The 26756-nt window shown below is 41.4% G+C and overlaps 1 protein-coding gene across 20 annotated transcripts in view; it reads right to left on the bottom strand.

Moving 5' to 3' along the window:
- Nucleotides 1-26756, bottom strand: part of LOC107223930 (voltage-dependent L-type calcium channel subunit beta-2) — a 75200-nt gene that overhangs the window by 13856 nt on the left and 34588 nt on the right. For 8 of the 20 annotated variants that reach the window (XR_006902675.1, XM_046730608.1, XM_015663788.2 and 5 more), the window contains exons 3-9: nt 3096-3212; nt 2873-2992; nt 1811-2021; nt 1601-1698; nt 620-625; nt 378-514; nt 91-256 (exon numbers count right to left, since the gene is read on the bottom strand). Coding sequence is in view for 19 of the 20 variants with exons in the window: in XM_046730608.1 (XP_046586564.1) it covers nt 91-256; nt 378-514; nt 620-625; nt 1601-1698; nt 1811-2021; nt 2873-2992; nt 3096-3212 (855 nt within the window). In the remaining variant the exon portion in view is untranslated. Of the gene's footprint in view, nt 1-90; nt 257-377; nt 515-619; nt 626-1600; nt 1699-1810; nt 2022-2872; nt 2993-3095; nt 3213-5502; nt 8951-9105; nt 9375-11491; nt 12308-26756 lie in introns of those variants that run through there. The other 12 variants (XM_015663794.2, XM_015663797.2, XM_015663789.2 and 9 more) reach the window with 10 other exon arrangements.

Here is a 26756-nt window from a genome sequence, read left to right as displayed (position 1 = left end):
TTCGGCTTTTTTTTTATCTTTTTTTTTTTTGCAAGCAACATATCGTACAAAGTTATAATATCACGAGAAAAATTGAAAAATTGTACCTACTTGGAGCGTTCTCGCGAGTTCAAAAATTCTCTCTATTTCAGCCTGAACCTCCGCAAGACAGCTACTTCTGCTGGTCGATCTTTCCATTATAGCACGTTTCGTAGGGTTATTTAGTAAAGATCTTTTGGCCAGCGATATATCAGCCATAACTCTCGTTATAATGATCCTGGGCGGAGAATGAAATTGAAAGATTATAAGTTAATCGTACGTTAATCGAAGCAATTGTAATTGCGGAGTTAATTGACAAGCGAAATCTGTAATTCGAGGACTGAGTTTTCGTATAGTACCTGCGCTCGAAGCGGTGTTTCAGAAAGTCGAACAACGCTTTCTGCATCATGTCGGTGACTTCGTAACCCTTCAGGGAAGGACCGACAAGAACTACGGGCCTCATTGAAGGAACGACGTCGTACGGTGTGGCGGTCTCCTGTAACATGAGATTTCATGAATGTCTAAAAATGTCGACATTAATTTCTCACCTTTCGTTCAGGTAAGTACACGTATATATACTTCACATATCTATTTCACTTACGTAAGACTTCATTAGCACGGAATGCAACATTGAAACATTTAAAACAATTAATGCCAACGTCAACACTCGCCTGTACATGCAAACTAATTCTTTCTATTGAAAATTCCATTCACGAGCGATATTTTCTTCTCTATATCGGGAGAATGAATTTAAAAAATTAAGTGAGTTAATGAACAGAAAATCGATAGAGAAATCACACATCGTTCTGTTCGATACCGTCTTGAACGTATTTCAACTAGATACTAGATTGGTACCGACATGTCACGAATAGAAGAACTAAAAATCAACCAACCCTTACTTTTGCAATTTTTTGCCTACACTTAAATTTAATCTATAAATATCATAATGAAGAATATGACAGACATCGGAATCAACGTATCTATTCCAGCCTTTATTATTTCACGATTAGCAATGTGCTTTGACTAAACTTCACTTTGACGCACGTGTGCGCTCTGTTGAAACATTCACTACACATGTAGGTATAACCCGTGTGTATGCACGTGATATCACGCAGTGGCACTATTAAAATTTCATCCTCAACGTGTGTACTACCTAAGTTCTAAGTTCTAAGTCTACATAGTGACGTTGGGCTTTTACGTGTAAATAAGTGAGTGGATACACCAAAGACAAGCTGAAACGGTTCAAACTCTCCAATCCTCTGACTCTAACGAAACAATTTAATTGAATTAGGTACTTAGCCGCTGTCTTCGAAAGAAGAAAACCGACGAAAATAGAATAAGGAAAGAGACAGGGACAAGAAATAAGGTAAAAACCCTCGGTCTGGTCTAAAATCTCATGTAAGAACGCGGTACAAAAGACGCTGAAGTTCGGTTTGATTAACATAAAATGAAGTAAGGGTAACGGAAGAATGTCGAACTTCTTTATCAGGAGCGAATGATCGAATTCAAACGTCGTAGCTGAATAAATTATCCGTCAAATGAAAGGGGGGAAAAAAAATTTATGCAAACTCATTTTTCTTACCGGTTTCTTGAAGAAGTTCTTTCGCTTTTCTTTCGCCGGCGGCGTTGTGAGGGTCGTTTTTCCCGGCCTAACGTTACCCACGCTGTCACTATCGTCACCTGTAATTTCAACGTAAAATAAGATTGATGTGCACGAAAATTCTTACAAATTGATCCGTTTTCCATGAAAACACAAGACCGAAAAATAATACAAAATGAGATAATATTTCACCTGGCGTTGGCGGCGTCGATCCTCGTGACGGCATCCCACTTTCACCGAGATTTCCTGAAGAGCCACCCCTTGCTGAGTAGAGACCCTTAGTGCCGCGAGCAGCGCTTGCCTGAAGTCTAAGTGCCTCGAGCTTAACCGGCGAAGGAATAAAACCGACGTCGCATCCCTCTTTTACCAGCCTCCCTATCCACCAATTGTTATCGTACTTCTCCTGTGTCGAGATGAAATCGAAGTGTTTCGATAATACTGTGTATACGATGCACGCGAGACGATATGAGAATTTCTCTGTACAACCCTCTGCGTTTATCAGTTTTTCTCTTGTCTTTGAAATGTCGGCTGTACCGTATAAATAAGAAGTTAGGAAGAGAGGAAAAAATGTTTAAAAATCTCTGGTAATGTTATTTGTGCTAATGACGGAGGATACGATTGAGACGACATCCGTACTATCTGATAAAAATCATTTTACGCAGTTGTGAACAGCAAAATTCGAGTCATCGCTGATTTGAGAAAAGGTTTTGTGAATGGTACGTTCAAAATTCTCAAACTCTGGTGTTTTAAATTCGATTCTGATGTTTTAGGGCTCATTTTGCTCGGTGAACTGATCCCCGAAAATAATTTCGACGTTTTACAATATAGTGTAGCTATAAAGCGCAAATTTGATCGCAGACTAACGTTTGTTGTGTCTTTTGTAAAAAAATTTATCGTTATAAACGCTATCTAGATACCTTCTGATATCTCTATGGTAAGCAAAATAAGCTCAAAATCATTAAATTAGAATTAAAAACACCAGAGTTCTAACACATGGAACCTTGTAGCCATAAAACTTTTTGAAAAGCTATTTTTTCTAAAAGCTAAATTTTCTCAAAATCGTGTGTATAAAAGGCCAAGTACGGTTCATTCGCGTTTAACATCATTGGCACAAAGAATACTGCTGAAGATTTTTGAAACTGTTTGTTCTCTTTCCCTAACTTATGATTCCAACGCGGTACGGCTGATTCATCTTTCACTTTTGACAACAAGTATTCAACGCAATCAACTCGAAATATGAATGCAACAATTTACCTTGATGTGGAGGAAATCTCTGACGTCGAAACTAACGGCCGATCCGTGAACCGGTGAGTCGTCGTCGACGGATCCGTCGTAGCTAACGTTCGTCCTGACGGCGAACGCTACCGGCTTCGTCTGAATAAGAGTAATAAGAATAATCGCGTAATGAAAACGATTTTTATGAAAATAATTTCAAAAAAATGCTCGAACCGTTTTTCTCGTCAAAGATTCGACTCACCCTTGCTTTCTCCAGTTGGTTAAGAGCTTGTCTTTCTTTCTCCCGACGCAGGCTCTCCTTTTCTTCGTCCAACGATAGATCCGAGCTTGGCTGCGAGTAGTTGGAGTCTGCCGAGCCCTGGAATAGCGGGAAATATACAAAATTAAGATCGCTATCAATCGGGGAGAGAGCGAGTGTCGTGACACGAAGTTAGTCTGAAGGGCGTAAACTTGTCCGGAGATTGCTCGGTCGTGATTGCCTTGATAAATTGTTAAATCGGGTAAAACGTGGAGGTGTGCGATGCGAGTCTCGTATATACTTGGGTTATTTTTGAATTCCTCCAGACGCACGCGGCAAGGTTATATTACTTTTTGAATTCTTTTTCGCGTTTTGTTGCATTTTCTTCTGAAATTCTACGTACGATCGCAATGAAGAAAAATTATTTATCCTGCACATGTTGCACGTTACGGTTTTTTCACGGGCCAGGGTTGAATGGATCGATCGTTCGGTGTATCGGAACCATTTCCTACCGAATGTGCCGGGTTATAAATTAATAATTACGAGCGGAAAATACATTCGCCAACACATATATGTATCGATATGTGTACACCTGTACAGCTACTCTTCACGAATACTTTTACGATCACAAAAGTTCGATCATTTCCCACTTCATCAATCGATGAAAACAAAACATGCGTGTCTACGTAGATCGGGGTAAATTAGAATTTAATTATGTAAGTTGATGTATAGTTTTCCGTCGATGCATATATCATTCATGCCATGAAAGGCTGAAGTTGAATTTTTCACGTTTTTAAACGTCTATATTTTTACGGTACAAAAAATGGGTTTGTAATGGAATATGATCGTCGCAAGTTGTGATCACGTTATTACGAAGGGTAGTGAATAAATTAACATTAAAATACGTGCTCAAGATCACAAGTTCAACGCACAAATGTTAGATTACGTTTGGCTCGATGAAGTTTGGCTCCCATTGAAGTCTAAGTTTACCGTATTATCGTTATTTTATTCTATCCTCAAATCACGGCTCCCTTTTTTTATTATATTACGTACTTCACATTGATCACCGAAATCGTGCAGAGATAAACGCGACATTTTTACACCTATTTGCACAGTTGTTAAATGCGATCGTGGTGAGGCTAAACGAATAATAAATTAAAAAGAATTTCACCGAAAGGGTGTGAAAAAACTGGGAGTGGATTTATTGGAAAAGTGAGGATAAGGGAAGAGAGGAAGAATTTTTCCATTACTGAGGCAATCGAATAATTCACGTCTGATCAATCACGGTGATATTCAGCGGTTTATTACCCGCACTTGTTAAAGAGAGGATATAACGCATGATTTGTGCGACAGTAAGCTTGGGGTTATAAAAAACGATGGTGATAAAAATTCGCGGAGACGCGACGTCAGACTCGTCCGAATTCCTGGTCAAGACTAACAGTCAGGTGATATTTGGGGAACCAAAAGGTGTACAGGCGGTCGGTCAATCAATGACTATGACGAACGCGATCCGAACTAGTCTCTACAGGTCAATACCGCGGGCAAACCATCATTTATTTACGCTGCATGCCTGTCGTTACATAACCGAAGGCTTTCTCATATTATATTTTCGGAATTCCTGACTACGGCGTAAAAATCTTTTACGACCCCATGCCGTTTTATTACAAGCAATAAAAATTCTTTTCAATTTTTCAATCTATAAAGAACCTCCATCCGAATTGCGAAACATTCAACTAATTTTGACCAATGGGGACAATATCAGTTGAGTCATCCTGAAATTTCTTCTTTTCATTAGATATCAATTGTAAAGAGTCGGTGAAATAAGTGAATATTCCGACTCTCTTACATCGATCTTACTTGATCAATCATTACGTCAATTGACCAAAATCGACGAAGGATCAGCTTGGAATGCCCATTCAAAACGGGCCTTACCCAAAATCAGAAATTTCGTTCGTTTATAATTGGGCGCCGACATTTTACAACCTGAAAGTAAACATTTGATTTTTTCGGAGTTTTACACTGACCGTCCGACAGCGAACTGACACCTTGCCAAACGGCGGTAATTTGGGCATATTGTTCTTGCCGCCAGCATTGTCGTAACTCGGAGTGGGATACAGAGGTGGTACTAAATTACATCAAAGTGGTAACTCGGTATAACCTGACGTTCGTGAAAGCAGAAAACGTAATCGGCGACAGTAGCTGTGACTTCTCGATGTCAGGTAATATTATAACAATTAAAGCGACGAAGGGTATCAAATACGTCTAATCGCGTAGCGGCGATAATTCTCGGGAATGAGGGAAATACATTTGCGTATTCACCCCTGGCAACGCAACAAATTTTCCTGGAAATTTCTCTCCCGTTATATAAGTTTTCTTCTTCCCTTTTATTTCTAAACATCAAATTCATTACCTGAGTAAAGAGCTTGTTGTAGCCGGTGTTTTGTTGGTTATATCCAATCATAGCCGAGCCGGCGTTTTCCAATTGTATCACTTTTCCACTTTTATTACAATATCGTCCGGTAACTGCATAGCACTGTTTTACCCGAATATCATTTTTTAAATTTAATGATTATAAATTTTGAGTCGTTTTATTTATATATAGATGTATACGTGTAATATTATATATAATATTTGTTTTGTTTCACTTTAAGTAAATAAAAGAACGAAGAACGGGAAACGAAAAAATGTCATTTCACTACTGATTTACATGAGTTCTGATCACCGACCCTTATGTACAATAATCGTCCCTTTGTCACCTTCGGCCGATTCCCTGCATCTCGCCACCAACCAAACCACCCTAACTCAACGCCCTCGGCTAAAGGAATTCCTTTTTTCGTCTTTTTTTGCAAGCCATCCAAAATTTGCAACGTATTGCGTTGAGGGGGATCGAGAACACCGTTTTTATTTTACTAATCTTTTCGGGCTGCTTGTTCAGTTATTTATTTAACTTTCTTCTTTCCTTTAAAATTTGTGACACTTTCTCATTAATATACTTCAGTGTCGCCTAAAAGGTTAGCGGTACCACAATTTCTGAAAACAATCGTGAAACTACAGCACAGGATGATTATGCTTGTAAATGGAAAAATCTCGCATTATTCAATTAACAACGACTTTAATGTTATGAAATTTCGAGCTATCTGTTAAAGTTCTAACGAATCTTGCAACATGTAACACTGTTTTCGCTCCTGAACTTGAAACAAAGACTGGAGTTAAAAATTTCATTGTAGATCACTTTTACAGATTTATACAATCAAACCCCAGAAACTAAAAATCCAGCTGGATAAGAAGATAAATTTTTTTGCCGATACGTAACTGCAGAAAAAACCGGTAACGAAACACTGACCAGAGTCCCAGTCTAACGATTCAAGATTTGCGATCTTTCACTGAATTTCTACGGCTTCACTACTACGGCTTAAACGATTGAGGCTATTGACCTCGTTTCGAGTACCGCATGCAAGCACGAACTTTACCGCGAGTTGTAACAAGATCGATTGTTCCACACGAATGACGCGTAGGTACTATAGGGGAAAAACCATGTGGCTGTAGAACTTATGCGAGATTTGAAAAGCTTATGGAAGAATATTTAATTTTTCATTCCGTTCCTCAGCTATAGATCGCGACATGTGGAGGTATTTGGAGGAATACAATTTCATACTCGCAAAAAAGTGTAAAATGGTAGATTTTCGGAATGTCAATCCGTCTTTTCGCACTTCGAAAACGAAAACTGCGCCGCAGTTTCTGGAGGACTTGGACAACCGCTGACGCGAGCAGCAAACGGCCGACTGACTGTCGAGTTGTTGATCCGATCTGATCGCCCGCGCAGGCACTTATAGATCACGGTATTCGATACCCCCAATGATTAAGGGGAGCAGAGAAAGAGAGGGCGCGAGAAAAATCCATCGCAAACACCTCAGGACTGCACGGAGAGAATAAAAGAGCAGATTCTACTCGAAAACACAAGAAGGACACATGAAGTTTGCTGGTTAAGAATACCCACGCCAACCACGTTTTTTACTACAAATATAACAGATTTTAATCTGCACACAGTGGCTTTCATTGTTTTTAGAGTAAATTCTGCGTTCCGCGAAGTTTACTTTACCGAAAAACCCTTTTTCCAGCAGCTTTGAGTAGAATCTGCTGATATATTCCGTCCGTGTGTGACGGGCAAAGCCTCAGGACATGCGAACGAAAATACCGACTGATATGATAAACTTTTCGACAGTGTGTAACCAGCGTCCTTTGCAAGTGGGATGTTGAGAAATATTTTTACAAAGAAATTGCATGAACGAGAAAGAAGGAGCCTTTCGACTTGCGAGCAAATTTTCGTCTGCACACACTGGCTGGAGAGGGATAATATATTGCTACCCAGGTTTATTCATAGCAACTAATCGTTGCCCGTCGACAGGCAGGTTCACAGTTTTATTTAGCTTAGCTCTACAAACAAGCGATTTAATGTAGATTTTGGAATTTCTTGTATAGCTAAGCCCACGTAGGGGACTTTAAATAGCAAGTCTAAACAAATTATAGATCCTCCCGTTTTCATTGGCCGTCCGAACTGAAGAGTAACTTTGACTATGACCTGCGGGACGGTAGTATACGTATTGCTGTTGGGACTCGGCTACGAATAACTCACCGATATTGACGAAACAGTGGTAAGAATAATTGTAAAAATTTTTTTTGCGCAACCGTTGACCGTTCCAAAATATTTAAAACTTGATTTGAACCGCGCCGTCAAATGTCAACTCAATTCACTATGCTTCATTATCTGCACCTTATCTCCTTCGGCATTAAAATCTATTTAAGGCACATAAAGCAGTGTTAGACTTTGGTGTAACCCGTTCAGAGGCATTAAGTTGTTTTTTTACTTTTCCTTTTCGTTACTAATTTCATCGATTCATCATTACTAAAGCAGTTATCGAATATTAAACGGATTCACTAATTTCTTTCACCTTTTTTTCTTTCTTCCTCGCCTCAATAATGACCGAGAGTATTTTTTCTCCTTAACATTATAAGTATACGTTTCTTCGCTCCGAGGTAATTTGAGTATCGTTGTTTGCCTGTTTGTTTTTTCAATGTTTGTTAATCGTATTGCATGATAAAAGTTTAAACGGTTTTGTACTTTAGAAATACGAGTATAATTAAGTCAGACTTGATGTCACAATATCAAGGATAATTGTATCCTTGAGGAATTTTTTATATTTGAGAAAGTCAAGGACAGTATAAAGGTCGAGTATCAATGCTAAAAGCTGGTAAGCGGTAATGGGATTAGTTTAGAATTATTTGATTAAGGACGACAGCTGACTGTGAGAAGTCTAGTTATTTGAAAAATTTTTAGTCACACGAATGATTAATATAAGTCACGCAAAGATAAATGTTCACGTTAAAATGTTGAAACACTGATTATTAACGTTATTATTTTCTGGTCGCACTGTACGTATAATACGGTATAAATTACATCAGCACTGTATATATATATATATGAGATCGTAATTTCAGATACGAGGCTTGATTATAGTTTATAACCGTGTTACGTTCTTTTTTAATCCACGAAATTGGCTGTGACCATTATAATCACAGCCCTTTTATACCCGTCACGCTGAAAAACTGGATGTTAATTAATTCTAGCTTCGAGATCTTTCGCAATAATTAACTTCAGTACTCAACGTTGACCAGAAAACTATTGGATTAATAATCATTGAACACCCCATAGCCACAGTCACATTTCGCTGCACATCTTTACATCCGTATAATATTTTACACAATGCTACGATATTCCAAATCAATTTTATTCTCAAGTTTGTTAACGCACTAACAATCGGTGTACATATTTCTCTTTCTTCGGTAGGTGTACGACGAATATATATATATATATATGTATAAGAGAAAAAAAAAAAAAAAAAACAGAAATTAACCAACACTTCACTCGTTCAATGAAAAATATACGTATAACGTCACCGTACAATGTGCTTCGCAAGCTTTCCAACTATACAATAATTTCAACACAGGTATGTACCAAATCGTTTCACCGGTTATAACGGACAGTTCGTTGATTTTCTTTTAGTCTTTTTTTCTTCAGGGGGGAGCAAAATTTGCAAAACACAAGTGACGCGCAGTTTCGCGTGGCGGTGAGACGGGGTGGGAACGGGGTTAAAGGTGAAAAACAACGAAACTGCAGTTTACGCGTAGGAACGACCGGTGAAAACAACGCAGCGCGGCGCAGCGCAGCGGCGTGGCCGAGCCAATACGCGCTCGGGCGAATCCGAGGGTGATAGTGCCGCGACCTGCACGGGGGTGGATGATGGGGGAGGGGGTGAAGGGGCGAAGGGCGGGGGCGGGGGAGGAGGTGGAGAGACCCCCGACGCGAATGGGTAACGCAGGAACGACGAACTCGCCTGCCTGACGGGCCGGCTGCGTGTGTGTACGAAAGGGGATGAAACGCGAGGGTGTCCCGCACACAGCCTTCGAGGCGACCCGCTTGGAGTCGCCCCTGCGACTGCTGCCGCCCTCGCCTCCGCCTGATATCGATCCCACCCGACGGCGTCGTCGACGACCGACAACGACGCCATAGAGGGGCCACTGCACCCCGATCGTTTCCCGAGGAGACGACGTCGACGGACCTTATTTATTTACATATCTTCTTTATTTCGTTGCTTTTGCCTCTTTATTCTATGGTACGAGGAACCAGCTTCCAGCTTCTGATTATTTCCGTTGTAATTGCGTGCTTTCCCATTTATGACTGTTCCGCTCTGACTTTTTCTCATCGTTATTAACGTTATTGTTCAAGTCGCTGTACATTCGTACATCGTTTTTCCTCAAACGTGGTGGATTTTTGAAGACAAGGACGAAATTCTTTCTACTTCGATGTCGTCGACTCTACGATTACGATAACGTTAATGACAACGGTAACTGTTCATTCTTTTTCCGTTCATTGAACGTTAAATTGCATCCGAGTTTCGATTGACGCTGAAATCGTTTCGTCATTCATCTTTTCAATAATGCTTCTTCCACAATAGGTATTACGTTTTAAAACCCACCGGGCCTTTCACGGATTGTAGGACGCCCGATTAATTTTCGAACGAGAGAAGGAACCTACATCAGAAAACGTGGACAATTGTTTCGACGGTGGTTTCTCGTACCAAAATTTTTGGTTCTGATTCAAAGAAATTTGGCGAATAATTAAATAAAAAATTTGGATAAGCAAAAAAACAAAAAAAAAAAATCCATCACAAATAATTCAATATAAAATATAGCTATTCTATAGGAATGTTAAATTTATCGGTTCAATTTTCATTCTACTAAATTCGATTTATTGCGAAATTGATAAATTCCAATTTTTCATCACAATCAGCAGATAATATCGTGATCCTCGCCGAGAACGAAGTAAAAAGTCCTGAACGATTTGTGCATGAACATTGTACGCGACAAAATGAGCGAAAGAGCAGAACTGCCAGACCTCTGTAACTCTGCAGCAGATGAGAATGCTTTCCGATAGTTCGACGTTAGCCCGGCTAGTTTCATTCCTACGTCCCAATGTCAAGTATACGCAGCGAGGGGCCGACACTGACGGTTTGTTCTACTTCCGCGGTTTCCAGCCGTGTTACGGGTGAAAGGGCAGCGTTGACGGAACGCAAAATGGATTTACTACCGCAGCACTTGTTCTACTTAACTCACCGCGATTTTCCGCGACTGACAGAGATCGAGGGCGTGACTGCTTGTATTGTGAACTCCGACGCGAAACGAAACTGTAACGTGAAAAGGGGCGGCTCCTTATTCTGCCGAATTTAGACGTATTTCGACAGGCACTGTTACGTCTAGCCGGCGTAATGCGTTCTCCCTTCGAGGCCCCCGTACCTCCTGATATATTCATCACATCAGAGCCTCACCCATATATTTTTCCAAAGACGGCTTTATAAATGGGTGTTACGCGTCGACGACGCCCGGCCTTATTCTCGATCTTAAAGGTGCGGTGTTGCGCGAAATCGACCGACTGGACATGACGGTTGTTCGGCAAAATCTAATTCAACGTATCGTCGTTTCGTAACGAGAATATCTGGAAATATTTGGCTTGACCAAATATTGTATCTCCGTTGAACGAAGCCTGCGCTCAATAGAGTTCAGAATTTTGCGTCCCGAAAGTTGAGCACAGAAGTTTTATCAGTCGTGAGCGCGATGAATTTTTAACCCTACAATCGGTTCGGGTTTTATGTGAACTGTAAACGATCTGTTTAATTTCCGGTTGTTAAATACGTGATTTAAACAGTCAAAGTACAAATTTATCGTAGTTGTTAGAACATTGGTAAATACATGGGAGCTGCGGTTAAAATCGTACTGCAAACGCACGCAAATGCGTGGTAAGCGCAAGACTTATATATTCGCGTGCGATGAGTAATAGTTTGTACCTTCCTCCTGCCAAACGGCTTGTAATGATCCCGTTTCATCGGTCGTCGCATGTGATGCGCCATGTTTGATTACGTCAACAGGATATAACACAAGCCGCACAAATGATCACCAATTATTGAACAAACAAATATACAGGTCAGCCTGTACGGTGAAGCACTGCAGTAGGCACTCACTGATCGGGAGCTGTTTGTCGAAAGTAAAAAAAGAAACAAATTGAACACAGAAAAGCCCATTTGTCAGCTGATCAATGGTGAATTTTCATAAAAATAACGTTTTCTTATTTCCTCTATCATTTATCACTGGTAACACTCCACCGACCTTCAATTCGACACAGTTCTGAAAAAACTTTCGTCTCCCAATAACGGCGAACAAACTGCAGTCGTATTAGTGCACATAATTATCCGTTTATTATTCATCTATATTGGGAGTGTGAAAAAAAAAATCAGTTCGAAATTCAATTGTGGATTGATTATCGACGGAATGACTGTGGTCGGATTTGACTGAATTGAACGTATAAAAGCAGACATGCGGAAACGACTTGGCAGCGAAATACGCGAAAAACAAAGTAATAAAACATGAAATTACTTCCGATTTCCCGGAGGTTTTTATCGAGGCTGACTGTGGCGTTTTATTAGGACAATCGGACGAGTCGCGCTCAAGGCGACGTAACGTAACGTAACGTATCGACAAGACGATGAGAGATCGTGAATAGGTTTCGAGTTAGCGAAAAATTGTGGTATAATTAGGCGTCTATTTGGAAGTTGGAGGAAAATACAACAACGAGAAACAGGCTCGCCGTTACACTCGACTGTCTGGTGAAGAGGTTTCGGAACGCGACTCGACCTCCTAGCTATTAATAAAAGCGGCTGCCATTGCCAGCTGCAGTTGTTATGGTATAGGATGAGACCTAAGAGCCACCTTCTACGTCACTATTCTTCGAACCATTCCTTCGACGATAAAAAATTCATAGAAAAAATTCACAATTGTAAGCTTCAACGCTTTCCTGTATCGTTTGCTAACTTTTTTCCTTCCAACAAATTTGAATTTTTTTTATTTTGACATCGTGTTCACGCACTCGTCTCCACATAACGATTTGAACACGTGCAGCAAGTTTTTTGTACAAGTAATTTTTCGTGATGTTAACTTCACTTCAGTATTTTTCGGCTCATTAGAGTTGTTCAAAATTCATGTCTCGGTAGGTAAGGATCTAAGTTTCATCATTGATAACGAATATGATTTACCAACCAGCTGTAAATCCTTGGAAGTGCTTTTTATCGACGGTAGATAACTGACCGAGTATTGCACTATTCAGGACCGGTTACCGTTTGTTGGAAAAGCAGTTCGCATGGAGAAAATGAATTCTAAGCACAAAGTTGGACCGTTCATCGTCGCGTATCGTCCTAAATCGTCGATATTGCACCGGAGATTCAAAATGTACGAATAAGATTATAAAACGTTGTGTGGGTACGTCAAATGGTCAATTCTACTTAACAAACCGAAACATGGTAAACGTAAGACGGTACAACAGGATGCGACCATTTCTTTTTTTCCCCCGTATCAATTAATGAGGAAAACGCGGTTCCAAGGAAATGGAAAAAATTTCATATAGAACGACAGCCGAGGAAGAGGTAAAGTCGTCGGTTAGCTCGTAAAAATGCCCAAGCACTCGGCTGCCGGGTGACGAATAAGTAGACAAGGCGAAGAGTCTATAATATATCTAAGGATACCGAAAACTGGACAGACGATTTAATATTGGGGGGGGGGGTGGGGGTGGAGAGGGGGCTGCACGCGCGGCTGCGACGCCTCAAACGGACAAACATAAAGCGAAAAGATCAAAAATAATGCCGGGCCGTGATAGCTCCGGCGTAATTAGATGAGTAGCGTGCGACAAAAGGGTAGGGCTGAATTATTAGCCGACAGATGCCATGCGCCTGCACCGGCAGCGGCAGCATCCTCATCCTAGGCTCGTTCAGCGCGGATGCCAAACTCGTCGCTCTTCTGGTTTCATTGCATTCTCACTGTCTTCTGGTTCTTATATCGCCAGCCTCCGTGCAACGCAGGCGTACGTTTCCGCTGTTATTTTAGTTCATTCTTACCGCAGCGCCTCCGCCGTCCCCGTTTCCTAGGCATAGCCACGTAAATTCGTCTCTCTCTCTCTCTCGCTCTCTCTCTCTATATATATATATATATATATATATATATATATTCTTCTCTTTTCGGGCGAGAGGAGAGACGGACAGATGAGGAGAAAGAGAGAGAGAGAGAGAGAGCAGGGAAGCTGCAACGCGTTTTGTCTGGCGTTTCCAGCCTCGGCAGACTCCGCAGGTCTGCCGACAACTAGGCGTAATAGTTGTATCATTCGTATTTTCGATTTAGGTCGAAACTCCGAACGTATACACCAAACAGATTTAGACGTTCAACGCTGCTGCACTACACCCACCACCCGAACCTTATGCACCGCAGTCTCTTATCCACGTGGATACACGGCTATGCGTTGGCACGATTATACTCTACATACCCAGCCTATATATTTCGGATGGTTATAGCCTGCTTTTTTCACACTTCCGGTCTAGACTGAAAAATTTAATTCCAACGCCATCTTTATATTTTGCTTCATATTTATTATCCTCCCCAAATCCAGACAAGGCAAAAGGATTATTTTTAGGTCGATGGCGATTATTATGAACGTATATTGTGTCACATTTTGTCAATATCTTGTACTTCATTTCACACCAGCTGTAGATCGTTGAAAACCAGTTTTGTCGATGTCTCCTGATCTCAACCATTTTCTCTGTTCGGATGAAACATTTTCAATCATCGACTCTGTTTTTACTTGTTATTCTGAGATTTTTTTATTTTTTTTGCTAAAGAGATTAACTTGCTCTGATCAGCTCTTATTGAGCCTCAAAATACGTGCGGAGCGTTGCCTGGAGATCGAGACATCCGTGCCGGATGCATAGGAAAGGAAAACCAGAGGAAATATTTTAAAAGACGATCTTGGCAGATAAAATAGAATATGAAGTTTGGAAGCAATTTGATACTTTCGAATCCCCTTTTTATAACGCAGAATCAATTTCGTAGGAAGAAGAAATGAAATTGGTTCGATACACAAGGCTTGGGTACATTGCATTTTTAAACAACGTGAATCAAACACTTCCCGTAGTTCCCTAGCTGAGCAGTTATACGTGTGCCTCTACATCCGGACATGAGAGAAGGAGATTTCAAAGAAAAAGTATCGAAATTCGGAAAGAATCAAATTTGTTTTCATCTAATCCCGCGACCCACTTTACAGAGGAATTAGATTTGTTTGTTCTTTCTCTATTTCCTTTCAGCCCCTTTTCCTTCTTCTCGAAATATTTTTAACCGTTCCTCGCTGCACCTCCTTGCATTCCTTAGTACGAGTCTGTAGCTCGACTATTTTGGGTATCAATTTCAATTTATTACGGGCTGTATAGACATTTTGTGTAGCAAACTACAATATAACACACATGCAGTGGGTTTTTTTTCGGCATTTTTTCAATCCACTTGGCCCGACAAACCTCGTGGTCTTGGGATCGGTTTAGTCAAATTTGGAACAATGGCATAAGATTATACGAACTTACGAACTGTCTCAGCTGGTCATTACTTGATTTCTTGATAACAGCTTCCCGTTGCTCGATTTTTCGGATGGAATATCGTTAGAGACATTTCTCACAGCACGCCTAACCTTTTCGCAAGCCGATTATGATTTCACTGTACAGCGGGTGATTTTTTATCAATGGATTTTCAGTCTGCGTACTGTAAGAATCTACATGGAGATGTACAGATTTCAATAATCTGATAACGTTATTTCAATTTAATACACGGGCAGGATAGCAGAGTACGACAATATCGGACGAAAACATGTCTGAGAGAAAAAAACAAAGTGATAAATTCGAAACGTGAATTAATTCAGTAAACGGTTTGAAATCAATTTTATTCTGATACGTATAGTATTATCTCTCATATATGAACAGATGAGATACGTCTAGAAGATTATAAATCGTCAATTGCTTATTTAGCGTTTAATATACGTATAACGAAGTATGCACGTGCAAAATTGCGCGAATAATTCATTCTCCACATTAATCAGTCGTAATCAATTTGTTCCTGATTTTTTTTTTCCTCATACATTTACACGATTCTGCGTATGTGCATGAACTTAGAAGTGATTGCTTCATAGCTCTAACGCCAGTTTGCAATACCCAATTATTATAAGTAATAAAAATTCAAGGTTACAATCCAGTCGCTCTTGAGTACATAAACAAGTATTTTAACTCGAGTTACACGAAACCCGGCATTAGACGGCGATTTTTAATAATTTTGATCGCCCGTCATTTCCGGCCAATCTAAACTATACCTGACAGCTTATGCTTATACAGACGGAGCGCCCGAATAAGTCGCTATAATGCAATAGATCAAATTGATTAGATGATTGAGGGATGATTAGCTCTATTGGGACTCATCTTTTCTTTTTTAATTCAACCTTTTTTTATTCTCAGAACGAAGAAAAAGTTACCCTACAATCATCCGAAAAGTTAAAAGTCGAAAGTTATCACCGCATCGCAGAGCTACGAAATCTATAGAATTGGCTACTGATTGTATGCTGATTGCGGAAACGAATATCGTCTTGCGAAATATTTTGATTTTAGCAAAAAATTGAGGTAAAAATAATTTCTCTAACGGTTAATCCTTTCAGGCAGACGAATTCTCCATCCTCGTGATCTCTGAGATCAATTGATCGAACCGTTTAACCAATTCATCTTTGGATTTGCCACAACGACACCGATTATCGCGAAATTCATATTTCTGGGCTGAGAGTGCTCTTTTTTCTTTGTATCAGTATCGGAATAATAGAAAAATCATTGATAACACATCGCGGTCTCTAAAGCGTGGTGTTCTCATATTTCTCTTTCTTTCTTTCTTTTTTTCTTTTTTTTTTTTCACTTACCTACTAATGAGCAAGAATATACAGTATCTACGAACAAATAAATTTCCATTCATCCAGGGGAATGCGATACACTGTAAAGGAGAAATATCCGGAGAACGGTTTACGGAATGAAGATGGAACATACGTTATTGGACGTATCAAATAGTTTCGTAGCTCGCGTGTGAAGCGCATGTAGCGATATACCTAGGATAGGTATGTAGTACGTACGCGTAGGCAGGTAAGCGTACCTACGTAACAGACATCCATGTGCCCGCATGTTTATTCCATATGGTAAACGCACGTGTGCATGGCGGGGCACGCATGCATTTGACTCCGAGGTACGCGTTACATACGTTTTAGGTACGTCGTACGCATATGATATACGTTTGAAGAGAGCGCGGTGTACCGAAGGTAGATTACCCCACAATAAATATAGTAAAGGGTTTTAAAGTAATAATTATTAAGATTATTGCTCTAGGCATGCATATAACCGCGTCGCGTTCGGTGAATGCGAGTCGGGGGCGGGGGGGGGGGGCGGCGGGAGGGGGCGGGGACCAGAAATACCTACCGATGCGAGCTGTTTAACAGGAGAGACTGCTAGACTAACAACTGCAACTACGAATCGGCCGAAAGCATTACAAGCTTTCTCTTTTTATAGCCCTCTAAATACTGCCGGGTCGCCACCGCCCAAACCAAACGAAACCAAACCAAATGAAACGAAACGAAACGAAACGAAACCAAACCTTTACTTGAACCGATGTATCTAGTTACAACATCGGCTTCTTTCAACCAATGATAAGCCCGGTTATAGATATACCATAAAGCAAGGATCGCCACGGCGCGATCTCTGTTCTTTATAAGGTTGCTGCTCGAGGTATTTCCGATATTCCGACATGCATTACCACCTTTATTCGTACACCTGCGTATAATCAGTGCCGATTGTCGAAGGATAGGTGAGATCGTCAAAGATTACTTTTCCTCGCTTCAGATTTCGCTCTTCTCGGTGAAACTTCGACGCCCGTTGGGTGCGGTATCTGACCCTCCATTGAGATGTTTGAATTACCTACCTGCATAGGTGGGCCCGGAAGAGTCGAGTATGGAGTTGAGAATTTTTTTTAACGAATACAGTTCATCATTAATTCCTTGGTGGTATTTCGTAAGCCGAGAAACCCAACTCTTCGGACTCCGGGGCGAGGCTAATGGTTTGAACCTCCTAGTTGGCATACGGCTATAGTAGGGTAACCACGCGTAGTCGTTAGATTCGGTCAAATACATGGAAATGCTGCAACGGTTAACACAGAGAGAGAGAGAGAGAGAGAGAGAGAGAGAGAGTGAGTGAGAGAGAGAGAGACACAGACTGTCCGTTACTTATTTGCCCATCGCTTTTTAATTCCCTGATTTTAATATACTTACACTCGGATAGGCATGCCGCGGCCTCCTCGCGGCGGTTCCAGCTTTAGGTACGCCATACATCCTTCTCTCCGTGAACACATCCGCGTGCGTACGCTCGGTTATTTACCGCCATACACTGACCGCGACACGTGGGAGGAAACGATCCCGACCTGATATTTCGCCCATCCGCATAGCCGAGAGTCGCGCTTCAAGCGTTAGGAAAGTGTGAAATATCGGAAGAAGCATTTACTCAGAAACTGTCTAAGCCGATCGAAATACCGTTCGAGAATGACAGGCTGGACCGGGATTGAAACGAATAAGCTTCCTTTGTGCCCCGTGACGAGTCAATTCGGATCCACCGACTGCGCGTCGAACGATCCATGAAACTGAACCTGTATCGATCAGATGAAAGCATGAAGATCCGGTGCGTCGCGAACGAAATCGCCGTTGGTTACTGCGAAGAAACGAAATGAAAAGCCTAGCGAAACGATAACTGTTGAGATATTTGAATAAAAAAATTGTTCACCTAGACAGAAAAAGATGAAGAGACAAAAAACCCGACGCCTCAGGCGGAGGATGCGTTGTATAGCAGGCTAGACGGTATATTATGATATCGAAACGTATAATATAAACGCATAACGTTTATAGGATGACTGGATTTTTTTCTCTCGAGATGATGACTTGACTCTTTATCAATCTATTTACAAGATGTCGCTGACGCATAACGCGCGCGCGCACACCTTCCGTCTGCCACTGTTAAAATATCTACGATCGTTATGTGTGTGAATGTGCTTGCGTGTATTCCCGTAGAAGCGTCTCACTCTCTCTCTCTCTCTCTCTCTGTGTATGAATGTATGAATCTCTCCTCAAGGTAGGCTGGGCTTACCCTATCATTTGTCAATACGTGAGACATTCGTATATAACCATACATCCTTCGCCTCCTTGACGTCTTCATACCCCGAGTGTGCTTCCACCTTCGTATATCCTACCAATCGCATACTTCGAACGGTAATTGTAGGTGCTCGGGTAGTTGTCATAAAAGTAGTGCGGCGAAGGGAATTCCTCTTTCACGGAAACGATCCGCAGTCGCAATTTATCCGCACTGGCGGGAGAGACAGACATTGTCGGTACTTTTCAGGGTCAATTGAGAGGCTGGATGAAATGGGAATGAACTTCGTCGACTTGAACACTTTCTTTTTTCTAAGATATCGGAAATACCATCAGAAGCATCGAAGGTGTAACGTGTGGCGGTTTTCAAAGAGGATCCGTACGACTGGTTTTATAATTCTTTGTGATCGATAGTATCGAAGAATCGAGATATTGCCCAGCCCGAACATTAATTACCCCATGATTTCATTGATCTTTGAAACGTCCAAAGTTCGTCGTTTCATATTTTTGACTCATCTACAAGCCGACGGTCACGACTCGTTCCTTCAGCTGACCAAAACCACAAAGGCCATTGTAATTAATTCGATGTTCCTTCCCAAGATTTTCCCACTTTCACCCGCTATCGGGAGACTTTTGTTTGCCCGATTTTGTCACTATCTGTAACGTCTCTCGATATCCAACGGACACGTGTGCCTATCTCGAGGATTATGCAGCTCGACGAAATGAGGGCGGATGTAACATAGCTGGGATAAAGTGTAACGCCGGTGTGGCAGAAGGTGAGAAAAGTAGTAGAATGTTAATTAGGAAGGATCTGAGAAGTATGGGAGAAGCATAAAAAAAACAGCAAAGCACACCGCCGATGGATCATCGTAGGTATAGCAACGTGCAACAGCAGCGGTAACAGCGGCAAGCTTCCGATGCGACATGGTAATTATTTCGCAAATGAATGGTTTTGTTTGTCACATATATTTGTCAAGTTTTTGTAAGTAAAAACTTACACCAAGGAAGTACCTTGTACGACGACGAACGTTCGAACGGTACGTACGTTATACGTCGCATCGAGGCGTGTACCTGTGTATCAAAGCAATTCGGTCACCAGGGAAGTTTCGAAATGCCAATTTTTATACCCGGTGCTGAGTAAATGGTTACTACGCGGGTATACGAGTATAATACATAAAGTGAAATAAATCCTCCACGAAATTATTACACGCGTACCATGGAACCGACTCGCCTTACAGGCATACACACTCACGCACATGTATGTATATATATATGTGTGTGTGTATATACATATGCACATACCTACCCGTATAAACGCGTCGACTCTGCAGCATACTCGGACATTCTGTACAGCAATAATCTTAATTTAGTACGTAGCTATACGCGAACGGCGACTATGAATCACTCCAACAATTATATCCGCGTTCAAGAAGAAGAAGAAGAAGAAGAAGTATATACCTTGAGCTATAAGTATATTTTCTACGTCTATTCGAGAAAGAGAGAGATATATGGTGAGGGGGGTACGAGGAGCGGGGAAAAGAGAGGCAGGAAGAAATTAACGTTACTGGATACGTGTGCGGGTTATACGTCCTAAGCCCCGTGTATAGGTATATATTTATATGTATATGTATATATATCGCAAGAGGAGATCGAGGTGGACGCGGACGGTACTACATGGAACGTCTATAAATCGAGTGTCTTGGAATAAGTAGAAAGGCATTTTGATATTAATTAGGCATATATACCCACCTATCCGCGCGTGATATAAAGATGTGTGACTTTTGGGCGTGCCAACCGTGCTTCGTAGAGTTCAAGTTTTTTTCCGGCACACGCAACGCGCGCTGGGCATAACATAACGTACCCACGAGTACCCATACACGTGGGTCCCATCACCGGCGGCATACCTCGGCACCGTGGCTTACCCATACGCCTCTGGTCCCGGTGAGAAGGTCCGTCCGCAGGTACGCCGATCCTTGAGAGACGCGTTATTTCGCGTTTGTGTGCACCGTCGAGGCTCCTCCGCCCGCTCTCCGTGCCTCCTCCTCCTCGTCACTTGTACCTTGAGTGAACGGGTTTCCATATATGGCCTCGCGTACACCTCCGCAGGTCATTCAATTTCTCATAGACCAACCTCTCCCGCCGCGCAATCTAATCCACCAAACGAACCGTGCAGCAGCAGCAACAGCAGCAACAGCAGCGGCACAGCTAGGTGCCGGACAAAAGGATCACGGACAGAGACAAAGGATCGGCGCTCACCCCGATCCTGATCCTTTTCTACTTCTTCTCTTTCACTCCCGAAGCTCCGACCTTATTCTCCGATCGCGAATGTACCGAATCGGTACGAAATCCGCTTGTAAACGAGCTTTTTAGGCGCTTTTAGGTATACCTGGGAATGACGACACCGTTAACCGCGACTCGTGTTCTACGCCGTTCAATGTGCTTGCCGCCACCCACATAGCGCAACATAATTTTACTATAATTCACCGCGTAGTTCGGAGGCGGGTGACTCGACTTTACACGGTGGGTCAGTGCGCCCAAGGAATTGCCCAACCTTCCGTACAGCGGTAAGGTAAAAATATTCCGAGTAAATTAATTAAGCGAGGAAATTGTAAATGAGGAATACGTGCTTCTGCGTGTATACGCACGGATAATTTCAAGGCAGAAATCACCATCGAGAATGTTGCGATCCGGTTTTAAAGCTGGTTTATAGGCTCGAATTGACTCTGTAACGTCAAATGGCGGAGTAGGGAATTTAAGATGACAGGAAAAAGTACCGTGAACTGGTACAGAATTGATACTGGCCGTCCTGTTAAATTTTAGATGTGCACGTACGTGCGTTGAATTATATTCATCCGAATCGATTTTGCCGAAATCCTCTTACTTTATCGCAACTCGACGTATCGTCGGACTTTTAAATATTGAAAATAATGTCAGAACAGATGTTGGGAAACTACCGGTTAGTCATTAGATGCCACTAAACGAGTTGCCCCGGCATAACAGCTCGGAATTGCGACAATAATCAAGAGTAACTCAGTTTTTAAAAAGGTAGTAAATACTTTGTCTTGCCTTTTGATGACAGATGAATGTGGAATAAATTTGAATTGCAATAATATTTCAACAGTAAGTGAGTATAAATTGAAATTATAATTATGCGCGCGGTCTTTGTCGTACAAATTAACACTTCATTCTATTGACGTCGATTTGTAAATTTACACGCCTCGTGTGAATGTGAAAAAAAAAAGTGGAAAAATGTATGAATTACAACTGGACAAGGAGAAAACTTAAAAATTTACGTGAACGTTTTACGAAAAATTCATTCGTCAAAATTTTGTTTATACCGCCGGAGCAATTCGGAAAACAAAAAAACCACAATGAAATACGCTCTCCGACGGTGAAATAATTATCTTTTATTCAAGCGTAACAAAATTGAAATATGAATAATTTTCAAGCGAATGCAGACAGAGCGGTAGATTTAATGCGAGGATTGGACGGGCGGCTGAATTTAATAAGGAAGGAATTTACAAGCAGGAATCCTGCACATGATATACCCGCATGTCTGTATTCCCCAGACAACCAACAATGCGACATGTACGTGCATAAATTGACCACACCGATTGCGAGAACTGCATCTTCTACACGTATGTATACGAATGCGTAGATTTGTATTAAAGTACACCGACGGCGGGGGTTTCGGTATGTGAAAAAAGTCCAGTCATTCTACCGAGATGTGACCTTGATCTTGAAAGTGGCAAGGTGCACCATGAGGCGAAAGAATAAGGCTGCTGTTAAGGCCCACGGGCGTACGGTGCGGTGAACCGTTTCAACGATCTCCAGACGCCGGGTATTCCTCGCCGAAAATAAGCAGCTTTTTTATCACGTTAAACGGCAGTGCGTATGTTCGCCTGCAGCGGCATGCGGAGTATTTATCGATATTGCAACGCTCTTTCGTCTCTTTGTTTTCACAAAAATATCGGATAATTTATGCACTCAGAAGCGAAGAGGTTTTATGGATTTTTAATCACATCTGCGGCTCGATATGCTCGTCGCATTTCATTCGAGTCAATGACACGAATTCAACAAAAGTACATCGACGAACTGTCCGAATGCAATCGCTTTTGGCCGAGGCAGTATTTAAAAAAATTGTGCTATAATGCCCTTGTTGCGAAAAAGTGGAAATAGACAAATAAATAATAAGATAAATAAATGCATATCTCCCGCGGTGTTGAGAAAAATTTTGGGAATTTCCAAACGTTTCAAAAACAAGAAATTAATCTTAAGCAGCAAGTCTTGAAGAAACGGTACATGATGCTAGTATTCAATATGTAAGATTTTCAAAGGTCACGGTAAAATAGTTTTTTTACGCAAAACTGGTTGCTCGAAATGTTCACTATCGCTGCTTAATAAAAACTCTTAATCATTGAAAAATTGTTATGATATTAGAAATGACGATACCTGCAATGATAAATCAATACACCAAATACTATATTTTCAGTATTTTTGTGCTACAAACTGGCAGAGGAAAAATTGAATAAAAAAGAGAGAAACTGATGTACATATCCACGTGTAACAGGTAATTTCTCCTGAGCATAAAATATGATCTACGAGTTTAAAAAACTTGAAATATCTTTACGGAATTGCATTTTTATTTACCTTATATTTTCGACCGAAGACGTCTTCGACCACCGAGGTTTCTTTTTTGATTCATTCATCAAATTCGGCCTCTATAATACCTGGCATAGATTTATTCGTGTGGCTTGGAAATTAATTAAATAATAATAAATCAAGACAGTCGAGTTCGACGATAAGAATCTTATTTTTCTGACCCAGAGTTTCAACTTTTTACTCAGTTTTTAATTCGTGCAAGCTTTATTTTTCTTAATTTTCATCTCAAGCCATACACGTAGCCTGTGTTTTAAATAACGATTCACCGATGTATAAAATCGTCTTTAATAAGTTTAATGAATCCATTTCATTGTAGTTCTCCCAGGCGTTTTTAATAATCAGTTGATTGTTCACGCCGATATCTTATATAAATAAGATTGCGTTTCGACGAGGAATGCCGTGCAGGTACGCACGCTCATCCAAGTATTCCGGGGATTTGTAAATTTCAAGAATTGCAACGTGCACTGGTCCTATAAATATATGCGCGGTACAAGTATGCTATATGCACTTGCGACACTCGTCTCGCACCGCACTGCGTTCCGCGTCTGTGGATGAGCTCTCGAATATACAGCGTCGTCGGTTAAATGGTCCAGCGATCTCTGGAGGCGCGACCTTGATCTTGAAAATCGTGAGACACGCTGCGGAGACGGTATTGAGACCATGGATGTTGAGCCACGGTCGTAACATTGTCGAGGTTTAAGAACGTGGTGAAAATTTCAAACACTTTTCTGTTTCTCTAAACGTCTACGTGTTCCACAGTTTTATTTAAATATTTTTCTTTCTTTTTTCTCTTTTTCGTCACTGAATTCAAGGAGGAAAATTTTCGACACAAAATTACGAGCAACGTATCTTAATCATAATCGCAATAAATATATTTTACAAATTATTTCCCTTCGGTCGTGATTCATTCGTTTTTACGCTCACACGTTATGGTCGATAGAGGAATATTTCAAGTGAGTCAAAAAATTCTTAGTATTGTCTTTCAACTTACATCGTGTATGAAAGTGATTAATAACACTATAATAAAGCGAACGGCGAACGTGACGTTTATCAAAAGCTGTAATCTTGACAGGCTGCACTGGCTATACTTCATAGACAAAAGGATAAGTAAAAGAAAAAAATGTATACCTACATGAAAATACAAAATAATTGCTTTTGTTGATCAGTCTACTCAGATCAAATGCTAGTAATTCTTTCCAGCATCTCAATATAACCGCAATATAGTATGAGCGTGTATTACAAGTCGTTAAATCAGGGCACAAAGGAGGTAATTGGACAACTAAACTTGTGAATTTCAATTTTCAAGTTACGTCATCGGATCTTAATTCGGTAACCTGAGCAATCTCAGAATTATAAAATATTCAAAGAGAGTCGTCATTTTGAATTCTGGATTTTCGCAGTGGAATTTGAATTGCCAATGATCGTAAAGGTCTCAAGAGCACGTATCAATTTCCGGCAACGTTTGTCGGAGGTTTTATCCCTGCGCGTTGCGACTCGACGGGCCAAATAACGTGGTTGTAAAAACTCGCTGGTGTAGGATAGGGTGGGATAGGATAGTTCAGGTTGGGTTAGGTTAGGTTAGCGGAGTACGTTCGGCGGATGCGTGGTAAGCAGCAGGTATATATACAAGGGTATCAGGTAGGTATAAATGCGATTTCAGGGAGCCAGGAGGAGGACCTGGAGAGCAGCGCCACAGAAGGGAACTCAGGATCCCCGAGTGCGGCTCTCGGTGTGTTGAAATCGCAACGTGTTTCCGTCTAATGTATTTTTTTTCATGTCCTTGATGTTGGCGTCTGCGAATGCGACTAACAGGGCCCGCCCGGCACATGGAGCGGGTAAAGAGTGAGAGAGGGAGAGAGAGAGAGAGAGAGACGAAAGAAACGAGGATGAGGAAGAAAGAGAGACAAGCACGCGGTGCAGGGCCCAGAAACTGCAGGCAGTGCCCAAAACCCACCTCAACTTCAAGCCTACTCAAGGTCAATACGTCGACGCAAACTCCATCCCGCTTCTCCATGCACACAGTCAAGCGTTCACCCTGCTTACGTGTAGACCTAGCCGGTCAAACCCCGACACTTAACGAGGAAACGAAAAAAAAAAAAAACAACGAAGAAAGAAACACTCAAGCCGAAATGAAAAATAAAAGAGAGACACTCGCCCGTAGGGCAGAGAGCTCGGAACCTCGGAACCACTCAGGATTCGGTACTCCTAGGACTTTGAAAAAGGTTGAGAATATCTGCATGATGTATATGTATAACCTAATAGACGCCAGCCACGTACAGTGGTTTGTGATGTAGTCACAGGGTGCCGTGATTCGGAGGACAAGTTCTTAGAAAAAATCTGACGCTGAAGATTTGAGCACGGACTTCGTAGGGCTGATAGTTTTCGGGTTCAAGCATTTTGAAATATTCCAATCGCGAAATAGCAGTTGGGCCTTACCGAGACTGAAAGCGATCAACTGGGTCTTATGTGGCTCGTCTATCGGATCTCTGATTGGTCGACTGACGGATCTTGAAACGCGCCAACCGTTGGTCCCCTGAATTTGTGCAAAGGAATTTTAGCCCTAGATTTTCAGCCCCAGAATCTATTCTCCAAAATTGTTGGGTACCCTCAGCCGACGGACTTGAAAATAACCACCTCGATGCTACTCTGAGTACGTACGTGGAGTAAATAGAAAAACCTACATTCACTGCATCTTTTAATCTCAATCCAAATTTACGATCCTGATAATTGTACATTTATTTGCAAATGTCGGAAAATAATTTTATGCCTTCGCGCAAAGGCTCGAGAGGTGAGTTATAGACTGGGAATTGGGGGAATGGGGAAGGGGGGGGTTCAAGATTGGATACCGATCAAACGCCATCTTTGCACCGGGCTTTACCTGCGACCGTAAGTTAGAGCCTGGCTGTTTTAACCGGCGTCGAATTACCAGAGCTTAAATCTACGTAGAGTGAGATCAAGCGTACCACGATCCTTTGTTCGTTAAAAGCAATTTCGCGGTGAGTGAAACCCGCGCGTTAACCAAGAGGGCAGGTCGAGTGACGAGAAACTTTACTACGGCTTCAACAATAATCTCGTAGTGTGTATTCATCGGTAATTGGAAAGGTACAAAGTACCTTGTAACTTGTTTCGTCGTTCCACATGCGCGAGAGAAGTTCGCCAAGTATTTTTTTTTTAATTTATTAAATTTTTTTTTAATTCATGACTCACTCTTTCTCTTTCCCCAAAAGTGTGATAAATCGGGGGCAAAAACTTAACCGAAGTTCTACCGGACAAGGGTAAAAAGAAAAATTCAATCCCTCCCGTATCCTAGCGTCGAATTTATTTGTTTGCAATATGGCGTCCGTGCACGTCCTAGTGTAGGTTGTCCTTAGCAG

The sequence above is a fragment of the Neodiprion lecontei genome, chromosome 2, assembly GCF_021901455.1.
Source record: "Neodiprion lecontei isolate iyNeoLeco1 chromosome 2, iyNeoLeco1.1, whole genome shotgun sequence".
Lineage (NCBI taxonomy): Eukaryota > Metazoa > Arthropoda > Insecta > Hymenoptera > Diprionidae > Neodiprion > Neodiprion lecontei.
This window is presented reverse-complemented; position numbering and strand designations above follow the sequence as displayed.